Source organism: Physella acuta, unplaced genomic scaffold, assembly GCF_028476545.2.
Source record: "Physella acuta isolate Inbredline_101_S28 unplaced genomic scaffold, ASM2847654v3 ptg000751l, whole genome shotgun sequence".
NCBI lineage: Eukaryota > Metazoa > Mollusca > Gastropoda > Physidae > Physella > Physella acuta.
The window spans coordinates 264,776-289,002 of NW_026732269.1; the positions used below are offsets into that span (position 1 = coordinate 264,776).

Consider the following 24,227-nt stretch of genomic DNA (forward strand, 5'->3'; position numbering starts at 1 on the left):
AAAAAATTCTAAAATTGTCCTATGATATTCCCGAAAAACTGAGTCAGGTAAAACTACAGTGCATATTAACTTCAAGTAACGTCTACATTTTTAAAACTGATGGGACCTGAGTTAAATAAAGTCTAGTATGGTACCATCGGCTCGTTTTTAACTCTCAACGATATTTACATAGACTCCACTAGGTCCTACAATTTCCCATCAGTTTTTTTCGGGTGGAGGGATAAGTTTATGTTAAATATATATATATGTATATATATATATATATATATATATATATATATATATATATATATATATATATATATATATATATATATATATATATATATATATATATATATATATATATATATATATATATATATATCGATGACTCAGTTAAACTGCTAACTTTAAAGCCACTCTCGACAAAATATTTCGTCATTAAAGCCCATGACAAAAGGTGTTAGTGTTGGGGTTGTCCAAGAAGGCCCACCGTTTCCAACCAGGGCCTATCAGAGATTGGTGGACAAGGGGGCCCATCTTCTCGAGATAAGCAACGATGATATTTTGACAATTGGCTTTCTGCCCATGTCGGTATTGTGTATGTCGGACTGTTGTTTTACTATTATTAAATTGGCACCTATGTAAGTTATCTCGCTTTAGAGTGGATATGGAAATAAAATAGAAATATAATATCAATTTCATTTTCTGCTAATCATGACTTTCGGACTAAACTAAGCAAACTAATTGTGTTGAACATAAGCTTTTGCAACTTACTTCCATGCCATGAACATATATGTAGGTTCAGGAAAGATATATCCCTCTGGTTGAGGTTTATTTAGGTCATCTATTTTTAAACCCATTGGGAAATCCACACTGCTCAGATCAGCAATATTAAAAAAAAAAAAACATACGCTACTTGACTTTACTTAGGTATTATTTTCTCAGTGCAGAACCATTCAATCACAGGTTTGCAGGTTTGTAACATACGCTTCTCTATTTCAACGAATTTAAATTCACTATCAGTTGATTCGTGTGGAGCATTACAATGTGTGTAATTGTATTTAGTATATTAAATAAATACTGAATATAAAGCTATTGATTAAAAAAATACACTGATACTGTTAACCTAATGTTAAAACATGTTTTTAATATGCTACAGGAAGCAAATATGAACAAATTAGTGTCTCTTCATCATGCAGCGTGTATACTAAATTAAAACATCATAGCAAAGAGGTCAATACGAGTTTACGGTTCGTACTGCCTTTATTTAATTTAACATGAACCACAGAATACTGAGGGAATACAAGATTACGAGCTCTCTGTGCTGACAAGAAATAGTGAAATCGAACGTTAATGAGAAGCGATAAGTAGGTTTTTATGATTTGTCACTGTTATAGTACGTTTCTTTCTTGTTTGAGAATTAGAGGATACCCTTCCTAGTTTCGCCGTCCAAGAGGCAGATGAAATAGAGTTCATCTTTTATATGATCTCCGTATTTAATCGGACAATTTGGTCAGCACTTTGCATTTTACTGGGTACTGGGTACCCATAAGAGCTGGGTGGGCTTAAGGAATTCCTAAGGAAGTCCTAAAATATTTATTCACGTTTTATTTAATTTTTTAAAAAATTCCTAAATAATATAGGCTATTTTTCTGTTAGTAATTTTATTGATTTTAGATCGCTTTAAGTTAAGCTAGCCGAGTGTGTCATGTCTGAGCAACCCAAAAACTTGGTACAGTTAGATCCTGACCCAGCACCCGCTATTATATACGCTAATATACACGACCCACCCAATCTGCCAAGTGCAGAAAATAACATCAAGAACACTGTTTATAGGCCAAGCATTGAAACTGACACGGTTGACAAATTACGTCGCCTGTCGGGACTGACACGCCGTGTAACAACACACTCCGGGTGCTTGAGTTGACCTTTATTGTACAGCACGTCAATAGTGTTTCTTCAAGACTTTTTTCTCCAGGTGGGGGGGGGGGGGGATTTGGGGGGGGGGTTGAGACGAACACTGATAAAAGTATATATTTTCTATATAAATTTTGTTACGTTCGGGAATAAAATAACAACCCATCAAATGACGAAATGGAATTTGTATAGAAAACATAATGTTACCACTATGCACGCCTCCACCCCCCCCCCCCCCCCCCGGAAAATATTTTCCGCCCCCCTCCCGAAAACTATCAAGTGCCCCCCGGAGAACAAAGTAGGTCTGGAAGAAACACTGCTTCAGTCACATTGTTCTACCAACCGCACAGACCAAACTTTATTAGTCCATCGCTAGAGAAAATAAAAGCAGGAGTGATCTCCCCTAAACTTTCTCGAATATACTTATATAAGACTACGGGTGACGGAAACTGGGGAAATAGACATGATTTTAATTTTTTTTTTTATTATTTAAACTTTAAAAATAGAATAGAATAAAATAGAAAAAGAATTGCGCATCAAGTCAACAGCAAAAAAATGTGTATATAATAGTGCGGGATATTAGTACTTTATAAATTCATATGCGTTTGTGAGAATTCGGAAATAGCGTGAAGTACAACTTCCGGTATAAGGAAATTACTCAAAATTTAACAAAATGCATATGATTAGATTTTTTACTAATATGAGAAATTTTGTTTATCTATCTGAAAAAAAATCAAGCTTTTGAAAAGTAAGCACCACTTCCGGTTATCGGAAATCGCTGAAAAGTTAATACAGAACTAAAAATTTAATACAATACTATATATGGAATTTCATCAATCTAGCTGTAACGGTAATCAAGTTATCGTGTTAACAGACTCAGTCACACACACACAGAGAGAGAGAGAGAGAGAGAGAGAACAGTTCACTGTTCAATGTTAACTGTTGTCACTAAACAAAACAAAAAAGCCAAATCTACTCTTACTGTTATTTACAATAAACAATCATAGCATAATTCCCAAAGTTTATATTACATTATATTTACTGTATATTTCATGAGGCATGCTAAGACCTATTTTCCAATATTATTGACATTTCGTCTTCTAAGGCAATGTACATTTACATTTTTACTTTTTCAAATACAGGGTATAGAGGAAGTATTGTAATCGTGCACAAATATCGCATGAAATTTTGACAGTTTTCATCTTTTTATACCTCAGTACTTTATCATATACGGAGTATAGGGGACTTATTTTAATCAGGCAAATTTATAAATGCGGATTTATCAAAATTTCAGCGTACTATGAGTAATCGAGTCGGAAAATTGGGCTTTGCAATTCTGTCCGTATGTCTGCCTGTGTGTGCGTATGTGTGTCAGTGAACACGATAACTTGAGTACCGTTACAGCTAGGTTGATGAAATTTTATATACAAGTATTGTATCCAATTTGTAGTTCTGGATTAACTTTTCAGTGATTCCCTGTAACTGGAAGTAGAACTTGTTCTACTTTTGCTTTTTTCAAAAGCCTATAACTTGAGAACTTTTTCAGTTAGATAAACGAAATTTCACATATTAGTAAAAGATTTTATTATTTGCCTTCTATCAAATTTTGAGTATTTTCTGTTTACCGGAAGTTGTAATTTACGCTATTTCCGATTTCTCAAAAAACGAAAATGAATTTATATAATACTAGAATTCTGTACTATTATACGCATATCGTTTGACGTTCACTTGGTGTGCAAAAAAATTTTTTACGAGATTCTATTCTACTTATAAAAAGTTTTAAGCAATTAAAATTGGATTAAAAATCATGTCTATATCCCGAGTTACAATGCCCGTTGTTGTTTTTATATAAGAATTTCAAGAAAGTGAAGGGGAGATCACTCCTGATTTATTTATTTCTCTGTAAAAATGAAAGGCACATGCACAGTTTGTTTTTTTCTGGTCCGCTGAAAATTGCGTTACCACAAAATTTTAGCGAGGAATGAGAATGTGACGGTAAAACTGTACCGCCACTTTGCTTACGTCAATACCAGCAACATACATTTTTATGTGATACACTATACAATCCAAACATTCTCTTTCTTACCATTTTGAGCTCACTTTGTTCGTTACACGCGGAGTTGGGGCCGTCGGCCCGACCTCCACGCGCTTTGGGTTTGGTTTTATTTGATTGTTTCTTTATTTCCGTATATTATTTTAATTGCGTTGGTTACTGTTTATTATCAGTTAACACGGTACTATTTACAGTTGACAGTTAGTATAGTTTTTTTAGTATGTTATGTTCATTACTGAGATTTTCATTACAATAATCATGCCATTTTGTTAAATATGGCTTTAACGTAAAAAAAAACAAAAAAACTTATACTTTTTATTAATCAATTTTGCTGTTCGCTAAGCACCTTTCTCATGTGTATGTTCATTAGAGCTAGTGCACATTGTCGATCACAAAAATTAACATTTTAACCAGCCCCCATTCCCTGTTCGCGTTCATTTATTAATACGTGGGGATTCCAGGGGGAGTCCAATTTAACAATATGTACAGGAGACTTCTTCTGTTCATGTGAAGGACATGACCCAGCAATCGCCATCTCCTCATTCGTACTTCTAAAACAATGTCGTTTAAGCCTGTCCTTCGTCGTATTTCCTTGTACGGGATTTTTTTCGACTCACTTTATCCTGAGAATATGTTGGAGGGATCTTCTTTCAAAGCCTCTGAGTCGGCTCTCTACTCTCTTGATCAGTTTCCATGACTCTGCAGCATAGTGGAGTACAGAATGTACATTAGACTTGTAAATTTTTATTTTGGTTTTCTGCTGCAGTGAGGATGATTTCCAGATCTTAGCAAGTCTGTTGAAAGCCTGCGCTGCCATTGCTATTCTAGTGGCTATTTCTTTCTTGATGATGACATTTGCTGAGGTGCAGCTGCCGAGGTACTTAAAGTCTTCGACCTCTTCTAGCTTAATTAAATAAGGTAGACTACTAAAACCAGTCACCATTTAGTTGTTGCTTTTGTTTTGTTTTCAGAAAATGTAAGAAGCACATTTGGCAGGAATAAGGTGTAATTGGCTGAGAACCACGATGGCTTCTGATGTCCATGTGCCTTATTGTGAAGATGAGACATGTTTAAATCATCTTCGAGATCTGATCAAGACTTTGCAAAAGTATGGGTATACTGTTTCTAAGAATCTTATTGGTAAGTTTTTTCTGTATTGTTTATGGTGTAAAGAGACAGTATTGCAACAATGAAAAATGCCGAAATCCAAAATTTGAAAAAAAATTGACGTTTTAGCTCATTGTAATAGTTTTGCAAACATACATGTATGTTTGTCTGTGAACACGATAACATAAGTACCGTTCAGTTGTTTTTCTTGCATACGAGCCGACCCGCGACGTAGGATACGCCGCTATTTAGTGACGGGCGAAGACTTCCTGAAAGACTCAGGGTGGATTGGAGTTGCGTATGCCTGGAGAGCGAGGGAGGAGGCGGGAGAACAGTTAGAGAGTCGGCGAGTGTGCGTAGTGTCTCGCATGGTTCGGCGACGTAGAGAATTATATATATATATATATATATATATATATATATATATATATATATATATATATATATATATATATATATATCTCCGTAGTTTTTTAAATCAACTTTTGATTGTTTTCCGGTATTTGAAGTTTTTACTTTACTCAAAACTTAAATTTATTTATTCAGAAAGTATTCTTTTTTTACTTTCTCGTATATACGAAGTATAGAGAAAGTCTTGTAATCGTGCAAAAAAAAAAAATCGAGATTTTTACAAATCTCGACGTTTTACACCTCACTGATACGGAAAAACATAATTTTGCAATCTTGTCCGTATGTCTGTGTGTCTGTCTGTGTGTCTGTCTGTCTGTCTGTCCATGTGTAAACACGATAACTTGAGTACCGTTACAGCTAGGTTGATGAAATTTCATATATAAGTATTTTATCAAAATTTTAGATCCGTATCAACTTTTGAGCGATTTCTGATAATCGGAAGTGGTACTTTTCCTACTTTGAATTTTTCAAAATCCTATAACTTGAGTACTATTTCAGATAGATAAATGAAATTTCACATGTAAGTAAAAGATCTAATTCTCTACCTTCTGTTAAATTTTGAGTAATTTCCGTTGACTGGAAGTAGTACTTTACGCTACTTCCGATTTCTCAAAAAACTAATGTAAATTTTAAAAGTACTAATAATAATATTGCGCACTATTATGCGCTTTTTTATTTGGCGTTCACTTGGTGTGAAATTAATTTGTCTACGAGATTTTATTCTATTTTTAAAACTTTAAGTATTTAAAATGGATTAAAAATCATGTCTATAGCCCGAGTTCCCATCCCCTGTTATTTTATATAAGAATATTCGAGAAAGTTTAGGGGAGATCACTTCCGGTTTATTTAAATTTAAATTTATATCGTATTTCTATTAGGTGACAATACGAGCTTTTCGTCGTAAACATACTGACCATTTCTATGAAAGCGTTATACCAACTTTTACTGTTTCATACGAATGTACGAAGATGTAAGGGTCTCAGTCACGTTTTGTTAACATTTGTACTAATCCAAAAAAAAAAAACAACTCAAAGCGAAGTGAAATTTAGACATTTTACAAAAATTAATAAAAAACATCTTTTCCTGCAATTAAAAAGTGGTAAAAATGGTTTTATTCTAATAAGCTCTGGCATAGATTGCATTATAAATGAATTTGAGAACATATAAAGCATCACACATGGAAGCTACCAAGCTTGAAAACAATTAATGTATATAGCACAGTATTATATCTAAGGTTATAGACATACATAATACACATTTTAAAATATGTGTGTATGATACTGGATGGAATTGAATGGGCAGCTTATCTAATATATAAATTTCAAATGGAATATGTGCCTCTGTGGCGGACGGAATTGTGGATGATATGTATTGTTATGCTCAGCTTTCCATTTAATGTTGGAACCAGGCACAACACAAATTAAAAACAGAATCCACAGTTCATTTATAACAGTCAAATATAATCTTGTAACTTCTACAGAGAAACAGTGAACATTGAGACGAAACACTGACTACATGCTACCCTAAGTTGACGATACCACACACTGCTTACACACTAGAGTTCACACACTTGTCAGGGGAGGCGACTCTCACACCCAATCTCTCCGTGCATCACGCTTTCGTTATGAACATCTAGGCCACGTCACACCTCCCCCCCCCCTAAAAAAAGAGGTTTCTTATTTTCCCTTAAATTAAACAGCATTTCTAAGGTCTATCCTGCACAACTACTTAACATGTACAGTAAAAATGTTAATACAATATTTATCTGACCTTTTACATACTTTAAATCTCCCTATAAATAAATGATGACGGGTAAAAAATTATATCTCTACAATCAAATGTTGGACGTAAGCATGAATTAACTACTTATAGCTTTGTACGTCTAGTCTATAAGTCAACAAGGTTTTAAAAAAAAACATTTGTCATCAATAAAGCATTTGAATTGAATCACAAGACATCAGAACAATGTTACTTTCCTTTCGTTTTATGAAGTGAGAGATGTTGAATCTAGTCAATGACGATAGAATACAAACTAGAAGCTATTCAGATAATACAAGTTCGTACACCACTCTAATTTTGGTACAGTATTCTGGCTCTGGATGTCGATCGGGATCTCGCTTTGGCTCTCGCTTTGGCTCTGGTTTTGGCTCTGGCTTTGGCTTTGGTTCTGGCTTTGGCTCTGGCCTTGGCTATGGCTTTGGCTCTGGCTTTGGCTCTGGCTTTGGCTCTGGTTTTGGCTCCGGCTCTGGCTTTGGCTCTGGCTTTGGCTCTGGCTCTGGTTTCGGCTCTGGCTCTGGTTTTGGCTCTGGCTCTGTTTTTGGCTCTGGCTCTGTTTTTGGCTCTGGCTCTGTTTTTGGCTCTGGCTCTGGCTCTGGCACTGGCTCTGGCTTTGGCTTTGGCTTTGGCTCTGGCACTGGCTCTGGCACTGGCTCTGGCTCTGACGTTGGCTCTCGCTCTTCTGCTCAGCTCTGGCTCTGGAGTCCAAACATTTTTGTTCCGATCCTGCTATCTTGACATCACAGTCTTTAACTATGATTAAAGTCTCATTAGTATCTTTGAAAAGACTATTAACTTGATTCTGGATTAAAGTTACCTTCTGCTCAGCTGCCCTTGACCTAGTTCTCCACACTGCTGACTTGCTGCCTAGATTGCGTGTCTGGTTGACTAGGTCCTCTGCAAGTGGGACAGTAGCTAGAGCGTTCATGTTAGTGGCGGCGCACTGATTTGCTTCTGATGTGATCAAGGACTGAGATGCTAATATTGTAGCTCTAAAATTTGATAACTTACTTGGTATGCTAATGTAGTCCACTTTGTAGCTAGCAAGTTCCCTCAACTTCTCTTCTAGCTTTATCACTGTATTTTTAATTTCATTATTTATGGCCATGATGTCTGTAGCACTGTTCACAAGTTTTGTGGCTGTTGATACTACGTCTTTTCTGGTCGGCTGTGACTGCTTCCGTTAATACTAGATATTTTCTAGTCGGCTGTAACGCTGCCGTTAATACTAGATATTTTCTAGTCGGCTGTAACGCTGCCGTTAATACTAGATATTTTCTAGTCGGCTGTAACGCTGCCGTTAATACTAGATATTTTCTAGTCGGCTGTAACGCTGCCGTTAATACTAGATGTTTTCTAGTCGGCTGTAACGCTGCCGTTAATACTAGATATTTTCTAGTCGGCTGTAAACGCTGCCTTTGATACGAGATATTTTCTAGTCGGCTGTAACGCTGCCGTTAATACTAGATAGTTTCTAGTCGGCTGTAACGCTGCCGTTAATACTAGAAATTTTCCCGTCGCTTGTGACACTGCCGTTGATACTAAATATTTTCCTTTTTGTCTAGGGGTAAAAACTCGAATCTTGATGTGTTCAAATCCCGGACTTAAGCCCTCACTTGTTATGCTCAGCTTTCCATTTAATGTTGGAACCAGGCACAACACAAATTAAAAACAGAATCGACAGTTCATTTATAACAGTCAAATATAATCTTGTAACTTCTACAGAGAAACAGTGAACATTGAGACGAAAACATTGACTACATGCTACCCTAAGTTGACGATACCACACACTGCTTACACACTAGAGTTCACACACTTGTCAGGGGAGGCGACCTCTCACACCCAATCTCTCCGTGCCTACACGCTTTCGTTATGAACATCTAGGCCACGTCACAGTATAAAATAAAAAACAACTTGATCGCCATTGTGTAATATTTTTTAAGTATTCATTTTTGTATGATTAAAAAACTCAATATTGATCATTTTCAAACGTTTGCATATAGGTTTGCGTTTGTGTTTACTTTTGTGTTTGCGTTTGTGTTTGAGTTTGTGTTTGTATTTGCGTTATGTTTGCGTCTGTGTGATAGTTTAGGTTGTGTTTAGTTTTGGTTAGGGTAAAGTTAAGAGTTACAGTTACGTTTATGATTATTTGTTATTTTATGAAACGTCTCAGCCAATGCTGTGTATATGCTACTTAATAAACACACAAGGGGTCGTCCATAAATGACGTCACACTCGTAGGTACGAGGGGGGTTTCTGTAATTTTGTGAAGGTGTGTGATGAGGGTGAGGGAGGTTCAGATGGAGCGACGTCACACTTTTGCATTATAAAACAAACCGGGAGTGATCTCCCCTAAACTTTCTCGAATATTCTTATATAAAATAACAGGGGATGGGAACTCGGGCTATAGACATGATTTTTAATCCATTTTAAATACTTAAAGTTTTAAAAATAGAATAAAATCTCGTAGAAAAAAGATTGCACACCAAGTGAACGCCAAAAAAAAAGTGCATAATAGTGCGCAATATTATTAGTACTTTAAAAATTTACATTAGTTTTTTGAAAAATCGGAAGTAGCGTAAATTAGTACTTTCAGGCAACGTAAATTACTCAAAATTTGACAGAAGGTAGAGAATTAGATCTTTTACTTACAAGTGAAATTTCATTTATCTATCTGAAATAGTACTCAAGTTATAGGCTTTTGAAAAATTCAAAGTAGGAAAAGTACTACCGGTTATAGGAAATCGCTCAAAAGTTGATACGGATCTACGATTTTGATAAAATACTTATATATGAAATTTCATCAACCTAGCTGTAACGGTACTCAAGTTATCGTGTTTACACACGGACAGACACACACACACACAGACATACGGACAGAATTGCAAAGCCCAGTTTTTCAGACTGGATTACGCATAAAACCTCTTAATTTTGATAAATCTGGATTGATAATTTTTGCCCGATTAAAATAAGTCCTCTATACTTCGGATGTGATGAAGGACTGAGGTGTAATACGGTGAAAGTTGTTAAAATTTCAATTGATTTTTGTGCACGATTACAATACTTTCTCTATACTTCGTATATACGAGAAAGTAAAAAGGAATGTTAGAAATCGAATTTTAGACGTTACTTCGCGTTTTAGAAAACAGTTTTAATAAATTGTAATAGGAATTGATTAAAATACTCTTTGTTGACAGAGTTCAGACAAGATTTTGGAAACAGATCGATGTTTAAAAAAAATTCAACTGCAATTTTGACGGTGGTTGTAGGCTGAGGTTTGACGTCATTTTAGGGGGGGGGGGGTCTGGCTTTTTGTGACGATGTGTGACAGAGGGCAAGGGGGGAGGTAAAAGTCGTCAAAAAAGCGTGACGTCATTTATGGATAACCCCCAAGTCATGCTAATTTACTGATAGGTTTTTCAATGAGGCCAGTGCAGGGCCTGGCAGGGACGGCTAGTAATCTAATAAACTTAGAAGCTAAAACTGAATACCACAACTACACATTAGACTTTTTAGCGTAATTTCCTTACAGGAATTGCTATTATTAACTCGCCATTTCTGGATGGATGGATGGATGGATGGATGGATGGATGGATGGATGGATGGATGGATGGATGGATGGATGGATGGATGGATGGATGGATGGATGGATGGATGGATGGATGGATGGATGGATGGATGGATGGATGGATGGATGGATGGATGGATGGATGGATGGATGGATGGATGGATGGATGGATGGATGGATGGATGGATGGATGGATGGATGGATGGATGGATGGATGGATGGATGGATGGATGGATGGATGGATGGATGGATGGATGGATGGATGGATGGATGGATGGATGGATGGATGGATGGATGGATGGATGGATGGATGGATGGATGGATGGATGGATGGATGGATGGATGGATGGATGGATGGATGGATGGATGGATGGATGGATGGATGGATGGATGGATGGATGGATGGATGGATGGATGGATGGATGGATGGATGGATGGATGGATGGATGGATGGATGGATGGATGGATGGATGGATGGATGGATGGATGGATGGATGGATGGATGGATGGATGGATGGATGGATGGATGGATGGATGGATGGATGGATGGATGGATGGATGGATGGATGGATGGATGGATGGATGGATGGATGGATGGATGGATGGATGGATGGATGGATGGATGGATGGATGGATGGATGGATGGATGGATGGATGGATGGATGGACGGATGGATGGATGGATGGATGGATGGATTGATGGATTGATGGATGGATGGATGGATGTGTGTCCGCAATGGATGGATGTGTGTCCGCAGCTTTAAGTCGTATCTCCTCCTCAACGAAGCAATATCGAGGACTAGTTCCAAAGCAAATATGTTAAGCAAGTTTCGAGGATGATTGTGAGCCTAAAAAAATTCCCGGAATTCCTTCCTGGATTTCCCGGAAAAGCCGAAACACCTCGAAAAAATGCAGTTTTTGGCCCATATCTCGGCAACCAGACCACTTAGCGACTTGAAACATGTACCAATCGATTTCTGCCATAATTTAGAACAATATTGCCGAAGAAAGTTTTCAAAAATATCCTTTCGTTCGGTCACAAATTTTTTTAAAAAATTACATAAACACCTACAAACGAATCGTTCTCCTAGCTTGAACGCACCCCAGCATTATACGTCTTGTGTTTTGTCCCCGTGTGTGCTTTACGCTACGACAGAGCAATTTTTAGTTAACATAAGGAAATTGCGCTTAAATTGTCACTAGACTTTTTATTAACTTGTTTATAATCTAATCCTATCTGCTTTAAGTGGAACATAGAAAATTAAAGTAATAGAAAAATGTAGCGTAAGTTACAGTAATCCTAATGTATGAAATGTTTCTTGCATACATGGTGTATTACAGAGGCGTATCGACCCATCCCGGAACCCGGGGACAAACTTTTCGATTTGCACCCCTCCCTCAAACTTTCGATTTGCACCCTCCCCTCGAGATTTCGATTTGCACCCCCCCCCCCCCCCCCCCTTCAAGATTTTGATTTGACACCCCCCTCAAACTTTCAATTTGCACCCCCCTCAACCTTTCAATTTATTTTTCCAACCCATTTTGGCGCCCCCTAAGGTCGGCGCCCGGAGACATATGTGCCCCGCCCCCGCCCCCCCCCCTCTCGCTACGCTACTGGTGTATTACCATGTACTGTAAGGAAATTATTTATTCTTTACAAAATGTCTTTTATAAAGCAAAACATTCTTTTACAGTTGGAAATTATGAGCAAATATTGAAAGAAAAAATTGAAAACAGCTGTTGTACGGTACTGCACAAGTGTGAGACTTTTTGGGATAAGGTTAGGTACAATTTTTTTTTACTGAGATTACATTACACAAGAAGCTAGAAGACAAAAGATTAAGAAACAAACAACAAAATATACTCCTCTCACCAAATTAGTTTGTGTTTCAAAAAGAATAATTAAAATTTACTTCATGGAGATGCGTATGCAGAACTTGTATGAAATGCAGCATATCTTTAGGTCATCTAATCAATTAACGTTAACAAATAATAGAAATAACAAAAACAAAAAGCTATCAGCAGAATATTTTTTAAAATACGTGTAGTAATGCTAATAGTTACATTTTCTATTGAAGATATTAATAACCAATGCAAAAATACTTATAAAAATTCATTTTTTAAATGAATTAAGAAGTACGGTTTTTTTTTTTTTTTTTTTTTTTGGTGAATTTTTATGTACATTATTTTAAGTTCTTAATTATGTCAGTACTCTTTCCAATTTGTTTTGGATAATGTAACATAGAGGGGTTGTAATCACTTAAAAATACTTTGTGAAAATGAAAGTTAAAATTGTTATAGTTTGATTAATGTTTTCTTTTTGTTTCAGCTTCATTTCTTTAAACTTCATGAATATATTTTAGCACAAAAAGCTAAGTTTATAGTTGTTAGATTTGAAAGTATTTACCCAGCACCGAAGAAACAAAGCAATAATGATAATGCATATGAGCAATTTTTCAAAGAATTTTATGTGCTACCAGTAACCAATGAGGACAATATAAATGATTTCCTCAAAGGAATTCAACAATCATTTCCGGAATCAATGGATGTACAAGAAACGGTTACAGAGAATACCGATATAGAAGCCAGAAATATTACTGAGATTGTATCTACAGATTCTGATAGTTCTGCGCTTTACTATGCATCTTTCTTTAAAAGAATTGAAGAACTTAGACTTAAAGAAAAGCAACAAAGTTCAAATAAAGGTCAAAAGTTGGAGCGATTTCCTGAAGCTCATGGAAACAAACTAAATGATGCGTGGATTTTTGCAAGGGTAGAGAATCAAGCACAGCTGTCAAACCATATTTTAGATTGTAAGTTGAATTACCTCATACATGTAAAAATACTTCACTTGTGATTTAAATTATATAGTTTAAAGAACAAGCAGGGGTCGGCGTGGTCGAGTCGGTAAAGCTCATGGCTGCTAAACCGAAAAGTCTCGAGTTCGAACCCTCGGGCAGATGAGGCTCGTTAGCTGGGGACAGCCACTCTTCTAGGAGAGACAACTCCAAAATTAAACAACTACTGCCAAAGGCTATGGAAGCAAATCCAAAAAGAAAAGCAGGCTGAAATCGGAGTCAATGGCCTCTATGGCGCATAACCAGTTGACACGTAACGCTTAATTGTGTTGGAGGCGTGGTCGAGTCGGCAAAAAGCTCATGGTTGATAAATTCGAATAAAGTCTCGAGTTCAAACCCACTGGCAGATAAATCTCGATCACCTACAACACTAATAATTAAGAACGAAGAAGAAGAAGAAGAATAAAGAACAAGCAAAAATGCATGAAAACGCGGTTGTAACCAAACAGACGGACAAAAAAAATTACAAACTTTTAAACAAACTTGAATTTTAGTAGTATACTATACTGCCTGTTATTCTTGAATAACAGTGAATTTCGGGAGTGATCCATAAATGAAGTCACTTTTGTTTGAAGATTTTTATCTATCCCCTTTCCTTCCCACTATCACACAAAAATTTAGACTTCACATTCAATAAGACGTCACACCTCATGCAACATATTATTGTCTTTTAAAAACATCAATATCGGCTGAGCATTTGTCTGACCACATTATCTCTGCATTCGCTGAGGACACAGAAACAGGTGAACTCTACTTTACCTGCCCCCGTGTCCCGCCAACTCCCGATAGGCAAGTTTATTATTCACATATTTTAAAAAATTGAAAAAGTTACATTGACATGATGTGTCTTGAACCCGTACCCCCCGCATGGTGCCTATTACACTATCAACTCAGCTAGCTGGGCACTTCCGATTAGGCGCAAAATTAGTGGGATACCAAGAAACTTGAGTTACGCGAATAGATCCTATTATTTCAAATTTAAATTATATCATAAATTAGCCAATTCCATAGCAAAGAAACAAAGATTTACATAAAATAATTAAGGGCTGAAATAGTTTAGTATAGTTTAGTATAGAAACTCATTATTGGCATAGATTCTATATCTAGATAAAGCTAGATCTAGAGATCTAGATCTAAAGAGATATCGATCTAAACTAGATCTTTAATCTATGGCTGGCGTAAGTTATTTTTCCGTAGCTGTAGATCTAGATCTAGATAAATTCTTTGTATTCTCGAATAAAATGATCCGTGAAACTAAAACGCAAAGATTTATATCAAATATTTAAAGAATAAAATATTTTAAAATATAGAAACTCAATTATTTATTATGTTTTTTCTGATTGTTTTCATTTTTAACTAATTAATTTTGGTTTAACCCAGATTCTAGATCTATATCTAGAACTTAAGTAAATTTCCTGACAGCCAATCTGTATATCTAGAGAAATTTATTGTATACTCAAATTATAAAAACTGTTAAAAATTGATTATAGTGTTGAAACCTAATACAAATAGTATATCGTTTTAATGCCCAAAAATTCCCCAAAGTTAAGTGTTTTGAACAGACACAAATTTTGAAAATTCATAAAAAATTAGTTTGAAGATATGCACTTAAAATTTTTAGCTGAGTGCCCCAAAATATAGAAGAAGATTATGAATTGATTGTTTATTGGGCTTAAAATGTAATATATTATGAATGGTGGAAAACCTACGAAGGGGTTAATTTTTCAAGATGGCCACCGTTGTCATAGTTACCAAGATTTTTCCACCATTTTTTTAGTGGAAATGCATATGCGGATGTATCTTAATAAAGCTGTAAAGAAATAACTGTTTTCTAACGAGTATTAAAAAAGTTTTTTTTTTGCCGGAGCCTTCCCCCTTAATAGATTACTATATTCAATAACAGAAGGGGAAATAACTAGATCAACGCGATCACACTTAGCAGTCTGGTGAGCTTTGCTTCACGAAAATTTTTACAATAGTAGAGCTGGTAGATCTAGTGAAGGCTATTAGGGGCAGATAATAAAGATTTTAAACTATTTGAAGCTAGTGGGAGGTAGCACGATTAGGAACTATCCTTCGCAGATAATCGTCTTTGAGATATCGCAATCTACTTAGGTTGTTTCAAAGCAAATACTTTTAGTCCTGTTGACTTCATAAATTAGGAACCACTAAAAAAGTAGAAAATAAAACTAATTATTTTCTTTAATCAAAGCTGTGGTCGCTCATGAGATCTTTTACAGATTTTAGCGACAAAACATTTGATTAAGAAAGCAAATTAGTTTATATTTTCATATTTTCAGTGCATGTAAAAGCTTGTTGCTATAACGATTTAACATTTATTTAAATAAGTAATTCATTTTAATTGGGTTGACACTAGATATATAAAGGCTTCGACTAAACATATTTGAATTTAGTTAAAATCCGACCAGTAGATTGTGATCTCTGAAAGACAGTTTTCTGCCGCTTCCAGCAACCAACGATGACCAAACAACTTTCAGCGTGAACCACAGTACATCTGTTATCTCCACTTTCATAATTGAATGTACTAATCTTTAAATTAATCTAATTAGATTTTTAAAGATAGGTATCCTTGTATTGCCCTCGAAAAGAAGACGCTTGGAAAGTATTAACGGAATCGGTGCAATAGAAGTGGGTCAAAATTCGATTATAAGTTTTACCACAAACCCCCAAACAAACGGATCTAAAAAGCTTGTAAAAAAATGAGAAAAAAAGTAATACTTTCTAATGCTAAAAATTTATGAATAATAAACTAAATTTTAAAATGAAACTCATAAGGTAGTTAAAACTTGTAAATTTTTAAAACCCAACTACTTACATTGATTATTTTCTTTCTTTCCACCAATTCAATTAAATCAGCATCGATAAAAAATAAATTGGAATAACAAGAACACCTTTAGCTACATCAATTTTCAAAGCAAAATCCGTGTTTAGAAACTAAAATACATGTACACTCATTGCTAACCCCATCCCTTAGTAAAGCTGTTTTTAATTTAAAATATTAAATGCTTGTAAATCTGTTCAATTGTAAAACATTTATATATTGTGTTGTCTTTTTGCATAAACAAATCATTAATGTGTATTTTCTTCAGTTTCCTCTTTAACAAACTTTAAGGAACTAAAGGAAAAAGTGAACAAAATACAGAGACATCCAGAAAAACATATAGCTAACTTATACTTCTTATTGCACATAGTAAGCTTTTTTATTTTATATATACCAAATAAATACATTAGTGAATAAATATATACTAGATTATTTAAATTTCTCCAAGTACAATATTCATTGAGCTTTTTTTAGTTTGTGAATTTACTTTTTTCTACTCCCGAGCCAAATCGTTTATAAAAGTTGAGCAGTGTTTCTTCCAGACTTTTTTCTCCGGGGGGGGGGGGGGCGGTAGGCTTTCTTTGGTGGGGGGGGGGGGGGCGGACACTGTTAAAAGTATATATTTTCTATATAAATTATATAAATTTCATTTCGTTCGGGGGGGGGGCGGTAAAAAAAGAGATGCCTGGAAGAAACTCTGAAGTTGAGTATTGAAACAACATACACTTTAATTATCAGACACATATTAGTTCTCGAAGCAAATTATTAATGATTTAAACAGAAAACTCATAATTATATTATCTTTGTTTTGCAGGTTTTACCTGATATGCACAGCAGCAATGATGCACTCGGAATCACGTACTTGGCTGTTAGTTGTCCAAACATACAGCGTAGAGCTTTCCTCTACCTGGAAGATCTTATCTTTAAAGGTCGACTTGCAAAAAATACGGATCTGGATACCCTTGTACTTACACTTTACTTATTTGATCAGCTTATGTACTTAAATTAATCAAATATCACATATTCGGAAAAAAAAGTAGGAAAAATGGTAATTAAACTCAGTTTCAATGTTATTTTTTTAAATTAACTTTATTAAATAATTTGCTTTTCAGACTGTTATTCAAGAACTATTTTTTAACTCCATTACTGAAATAAAACAGCAGAGGTAAATTACAACATGAATTTTTTATCAATATCCGGTCATACTTTTGGCCTGGTATATTTTACACTATTTTTATAATGAACACTACAGCTTGAATACCTTACCTGTCTAGAAGATGCATAATGACTAACAACATTTTCTACAGATCCATAAACAGTGTGGAATCATCTGTTGAAAAGCACCTCAATATTATAATAGAAGTACAGATTGAAAAGATTTTCTTGTGCCACAGTTCAGAAGATTTTGATAAGCTTGATCTAGCTAATAAAGAGATGAGGTTTGTGATGTTATTCTGACGACTATAAATAAATAAATAAATAAATATATATATATATATATATATATATATATATATATATATATATATATATATATATATATATATATATATATGAATGTTATCTGAACATGCACATGCGCATGCACATAAACAATCTAAATCTAAGTTGAATCTAAGTCTTAGTTGAAGTAAATCTAAATCTAAAAACAAGCTTTAAAATGCAGTAAATTATATATTTTAAAAAAGCAATGTTTTGTAAAAAAAAACTGTATTCAATAATTTAATACTATTTTGTCAATCAGAAAATATTTGCCTAAATGTAAAGGCTGGCCTAATGTGGACAAACTAATAAAAGTACTGGAAACTATTCTTGATTCACCTGGAGATAAAATACAACAGGAAGTGCGTCACATTTTGTCCAAGAAACAATCAGATGAATATCCCTACATCAATGTCGCTAACTTTTTGGGGAAAAAACTTTCGGTTATATTTGCTGTTGTGCAAAGTCTTTTGAAAAAGGTAGATCTAAAATACGTTTTTCTAACGTTTGCCAGTTTGATTTCAATTTTAAAATTAATATAAACAAAACACTTCATGTAGATATTTTTTTTTTTACTAGGCAGTAATTTTGCAGGAGTTAAAAAAATTTAAAAAGTTATAACAAAATTTAGTTAAATACGGATTTTTACTGTTGGCATTTCGGTTTCAATTGTGTCCAACGACATTAGCGCTTCGCATTCATCTCACATTGTGACGCTTCTACCCGAGGGAAGTGAAACGGGGGGCTTTTTGGTCCATTCTATTCAGGGGTGCGACTACTATACACATATTTTTTAACATTTTTACATATTTTATTCTAGCTTTTTATGAACATGAATGAGAAAGTTCTCAAGTTTTTCAAAGATTGTCTACATCCAAAATTTGGAAGAAAGTCACTGCTACTAGATTCTACAGTTAGTGATTTTCTCTTCAAAGGGCTTATCCATTTCCTAGCGCACGGATTGAGTAAGCAAAGAATGTTTTTGATTTCAATAGAGAAAAAAATTGAAATATAAGCTTGACAGATTTTGTGTTATTTGTACAAATATATTTTATATTCGTATTAAAGATCACACAAATAACTTTAAGCAATTGTAACCGGATTTACTACAAGCTTTCAAAAATAAATCTTCTAGGAGAGTCAACACACAGGAACATTGAAAATATTTGTAAAAACGTTATGGCTGTTATAAATTTATTATCCACTCAAGAAACAAGAAAGGTAATTTAATTTCTAATGTATTTCTTTTAAGATAAGATACTAACTTTCAAAACACCGAGAGGACAAAGGGCTAACTAGGGCAAAAAGCAACATAAAAAAACCGACTATGTATTAGTCAGAGTAAAATACAAATAGAAGGCGAGCTCCTAAGTGGCCGTCAAACCATAATGCCGAAAATCCATAAGGCCGAAAATCCATAAGGCCGGAAATCCATAAGGTCGACCAAAGTAGAAATTCTAATATTGCAAACAGTATGGCTTACTACATAGCTCCCCAAGAGAGAACCGTCAAAGAATGATATCAAAAGCCGTCTGTATTACCGCTCACATGCAAAAAGGGAGACAATGCTAGTTGTTATTCTTTAGGGTGTTTGGAAAAAAACGATAAAATCAACTTAGGAAGCCTGGTCACGTGCTATGACCGGATTACATTGTATATAAATACACAATTGTAATGTTACTCCATGTTTTACCATATTGTACTAAGTTATAAAAGTTTTATATTTAATTCTAGTGCTAGAACTTTGGGTTACAGTAATATATAAGAAAATTTTCAGTATCGTAAATTGTTACATTGATTAAAGATTGTGGACGCATTTTATAACACCACATTTGATAAAACCTGACAGGTCAGCTACTACTGAAAGGGTTTTAATTCTTATCTAAGATTGTATGACCTAGCCATATGGTGGGACAGTATTATCCGGTATGGTACTATGTGTAATTTAACTTGATTATTGTGTAAATTGTTCTATATAAATACTAAACATTTACATACCTAAGGTTTGCTGTTTTCTAAAACTTGTCGGCTTTATATCCATTCGGCTTCTTTGATGTGGACGTTATATTAATGTCGGCCTTTATCGAGTCTGCCATTTTGTATCGCCTTATTTTCTGTTAGGCTTTTGACTATCTCGGCCCTTTTGTCCTGGTCTCAAAAATTAGTAATTTATATAGCAATAGGAATTTATTTGTAAAAATTTATTTAATCTAATAATTAATTCAAATTTTATGTCGCATTGCATTGTCATCGATCATTTGACCCTTGCGTCAAGTTTAAAATAAATTAGTCGTTTGAAGTTGTCAAAATTTTGTTCGCCCGTTTTGACTTATTGCGAAGCACGACAGACAAAAGCACGACAGATAGAGAAAGCAAGTTGAATAAAAGCTTGTAATCAAATTCAGAAGATTTTTTAAAAGTCTGAGATAAAGTAGAATACGCCGTCCACTGGAAATCTACCGACAGCAGCTAATTCATTTATTTGAAGTTTACCTAATGTATCGATATTTTAGAAATGAGAAATTGCTTAACCATCAATTATGACTATTGGAAGTCATTCAAAATTTGAAGCAATTCATGCATAAAGTCATATATGACATTTCTCCTACCCATTCAATTTGGCGCCCCCTTCGGGAGCAAATTTTCAATTTGCACCCCCCCCCCCCCATCAATCTTTTGATTTGCACCCCCCCCCCCCCCCGCAAACTATTTATAATGAAAAAATGCAGCTAAAATGATACTTTAATTTGTTTTTACAACCCATTTTGGAGCCCCCTAAGGTCGGCGCCCGGGGACGTATGTACCCCCCTTTCCCCCCATCGCTACGCCTCTGCTCCTACCTAACTGAAACTTCATGAGTTATTGTGTTTTAAGGAAATAAAGAAACACTTTTGGTTACTGGAAATTGTTTAAAAGTTGATCGAAACCTACTCATACATTTTTATAATTATACGAGAAAAATGGCCCGTTGAGGAAGGATACAACAGGCGCTAGGTTAATAGTGCTGTCTCTTTTCTCTAAACTAAAACCAAAACCAAAATCACCACCTAAATTCAATTTAGCCGGAAACGAAAAATGACATTGAAAACGGATTTTTATCCAGAATCGTCATTTTTATAGCATTTAAGCTTGATCTACACGTAGTTATCGCGCATTTTTACTAAATATACTAAATATATTTAATATAGACGTAGCCATACCTCTAAACAATGCACATAATCTCAATCATGACAAAAGTCGCATTTAGAGTTTCCTTCAGGCAACTACTTGGGAGGAAGGGTCTCCGCACAGTCTCCCCCCCCCCCCCCCCCCGGCACACACCAAAGCACCTCTACCGCCCCATTCAACGATATATAATTATATATATATATACTTTATCCAGTCCGTCCCTTCACAGAAAATTCCACCCGCCCACGAAAATTTGAAGCACCCCCAAAGCCGACCATAATCAATTTTTTATTGTTAAAAAAATTAATTTTCGTGCATTTTTTACTTGATGGTTGTTTTGTAAAAAAGATTACCGTAGCTGCGGTTGGATTATCTTTATTCTATAGACACCATCCCACGCTCTTGTATATTCTCTTTCCCTTTGTTTTTAAACCAATCTGAAAGCCGTCCTCTTTCTCCTACAATCAAGCTTATCAAAGATAAGCAAACGTTCACGCCACTTCCATTACTTATTTCCCTTTTTTAAATAGTCAAATAGGGGTGCTCATAAGCTCCTTGTAATAGATTTGTACTAAACAAATTAAAAAGCAATTATTTATCTGAATTATTATTTTTTTTATAAAGTACTTAAAGAATGACACTGTATAAAAAGGAAATGTAATTAATATTAATAATATAAATACAAAAAAAAAATAAAAATAAACATAACACGAGACACCATTACTTATACAAAGCTTTCATGGTTTATATTCTTTTGACCGACTATGGGATTAGAGGTCTTATAGCAGATATAAAATAAAACCGATTTTCACAGAACACACTAATGCACTTACACACATGACATGTTGTTGTAATTTGTTTTAATTTTAAAAAACTTGTTTTTTAATTAAACCCGAACAGGGTTGCAATGAGTATCCTATGTTCGTATTTTGTGTATATATATATATATATATATATATATATATATATATATATATATATATATATATATATATGTATATATATTTATATATATATACTAGGCATACTGCCTAGCTTCGCTTAGGTTTTTAAAAGACATTTGAGAATTTGAATACTTAATTATTTAGCGATGGATTGGGTGTGGAGTGCTTTAATTTAAACAGTTATGCTAACTTTAGAAATAAATGTTTTTGTTTGTCATTTAAATTCCGTTCTCAGAGAATTATTGGAAAGTACGCAATGTATAACTAAAATGGAATTAGAACAACACAGGTTCCATGAACAGTATATCTCATAGTTTATATTACATTGCCTTTTAAAATTTATTTATTTATTTAATTATGATACGTAACTGAATTAACAACTTATATTTGTACTAAAACAAATGCTATACTTCGTCATTTTCTGTTTCTGTTTAAAATAGTATACAATTATTTGAAAAATAATCATTTTAGAAACATTACCTCACTTGAAAACTGAACGTATGACGTATGTCTTTGTAAACTTTTTTCTTTACAGTTGCTATGCTTATATAAGAAATTACGGTATATGAACATATTAAACGCTTATAATGGCTGTTTCCGACGGGAATAATTTTTTTTGTTACCCTCCAGGTTTGGTCTACGACGTCATATAATATTAAGGGGATCGTTCGTCAATTTATTTATATATATTTCTCATATAAGGAGAATTTCACTCACGATCATCTTTTAGCCCTCGTCGAGGGCTTTGAGTCTGACCAACAGTTTTTCCATACGGCATAGTCATCTATAGTAGTGTATGCAAAAACTTAGCATGATGTACAGACGTTAAGTAACCTAAAAATTGTGTTAAAATTTCCCTGTTTTTGCCATAAAATACAAACATTATATAGGGATATACGACTGGTCAGTTTTGACCCATTTAACGAGTTTTCCAGGACATGGCGAGTTTTTTGTGACACCCCAAGGCCTTCTTCTACCACCTCACAAAATTTCAAGGGGGGTCGTCGGAGGTAAAAAAAAATTCGTAATGGAGCTCATATAAAGAGAATTTCTCTCGCGGTCACTTTTTAGTCCACGTCGAGGAATTTAACTGAAACCAACAGTTTTCCCTAAAGGTCAAGCCATTTACCTAAAAGTATGCAAAAAATTAGCCAGATGTAAAGAGGGTAAGTGCCCTAAAATCCGTTTTGAAATGACCCTCTGTTTTTCCCATAAAATACAAAGATTATATAGGGAAATACGACTGGTCAGTTTTGACCCATTTCCCGATTTTTCCCTGACATGGCGAGTTTTTTGTGACACCCCAAGGCGTTCTCTTACCACCTCACAAAATTTCAAGGGGAGTCGTCGGAGGAAATTTTTTTTCGTAATATAGCCCATATAAGGCGCCGGTCAGTCGAGGTCAGTTTTGACCCCCTCTCTGTAGACTTTTCGGCCAACCGTCACCGGCCTTCGTGTTCTATCGCCCGAAGGCACCATCGTGCCAAATCTGACGCGCCTGCGGCGCCGGGAAGTGCCCTATCGGGCACTTGACCACTTTGCTTTATATATAATTATATATATATATATATATATATATATATATATATATATATATATATATATATATATATATATATGTATGTATGTATGTATATATATATATATATATATATATATATATATATATATATATATATATATATATATATATATATATATATATATATATATATATATATATATACATATATATATATATATATACATATAGGGGGCATAAAAACAATTTTTTTGCGGGGTGGCCCTTTTTTTCTAGTGTTTCTTTCGGATATTTTTCTGGGGGTGGGCACTTGGATTTTTGATGAGGCGAATAAAATGATCCGTGCGGTGGAGGACGACAATGGCAAAAGTAAAATATAGTTTCTATATCAATTATTTTTCGTTGTTTTTTTTTCAGGCGGAGGGATTAGACGTTCTACCGCGGGAGGGGGAGGGGGGTTAAATGGGCTTCGCCCCTACCCGAAGAGATGCATGAAGCAAACCACTTTTTAGACACATGAATAAGGCTTTAATTTTATTATAGAGTATCGATGACGTCATTTCTTACACCGCTTCACCCCTACCCGAATAATTGT

At 34.7% G+C, this 24,227-nt stretch overlaps 2 protein-coding genes across 2 annotated transcripts; both read left to right on the plus strand.

Moving 5' to 3' along the window:
- Positions 1-432: 432 nt before the first annotated feature.
- LOC131950306 (uncharacterized) lies at positions 433-4,957 on the plus strand. Its single transcript, XM_059312411.1, has 5 exons — positions 433-626; positions 916-959; positions 1,145-1,235; positions 4,722-4,832; positions 4,927-4,957. The coding sequence occupies exons 1-5, from the start codon at positions 433-435 to the stop codon at positions 4,955-4,957; spliced, it is 471 nt and encodes a 156-aa protein (XP_059168394.1).
- LOC131950307 (uncharacterized) lies at positions 4,935-19,738 on the plus strand. Its single transcript, XM_059312412.1, has 10 exons — positions 4,935-5,095; positions 12,511-12,596; positions 13,146-13,629; positions 16,785-16,885; positions 17,331-17,480; positions 17,629-17,681; positions 17,824-17,955; positions 18,261-18,477; positions 18,819-18,911; positions 19,733-19,738. The coding sequence occupies exons 1-10, from the start codon at positions 4,981-4,983 to the stop codon at positions 19,736-19,738; spliced, it is 1,437 nt and encodes a 478-aa protein (XP_059168395.1). The 5' UTR covers positions 4,935-4,980.
- The last annotated feature ends 4,489 nt before the right edge of the window (positions 19,739-24,227 follow it).

Bases quoted from the DNA above. Each gene is read 5' to 3' on its own strand.
- LOC131950307 (XM_059312412.1), top strand. From the start codon at position 4,981: ATGGCTTCTGATGTCCATGTGCCTTATTGTGAAGATGAGACATGTTTA. The intron at 17,956-18,260 runs GTTTGTGATGTT...TTTGTCAATCAG, and splicing joins CTAGCTAATAAAGAGATGAG to AAAATATTTGCCTAAATGTA. The intron at 18,478-18,818 runs GTAGATCTAAAA...ATTTTATTCTAG, and splicing joins TGCAAAGTCTTTTGAAAAAG to CTTTTTATGAACATGAATGA.
- LOC131950306 (XM_059312411.1), top strand. From the start codon at position 433: ATGACAAAAGGTGTTAGTGTTGGGGTTGTCCAAGAAGGCCCACCGTTT. The intron at 627-915 runs GTAAGTTATCTC...GACTTTACTTAG, and splicing joins ATTATTAAATTGGCACCTAT to GTATTATTTTCTCAGTGCAG. The intron at 960-1,144 runs GTTTGTAACATA...AATATGCTACAG, and splicing joins ATTCAATCACAGGTTTGCAG to GAAGCAAATATGAACAAATT.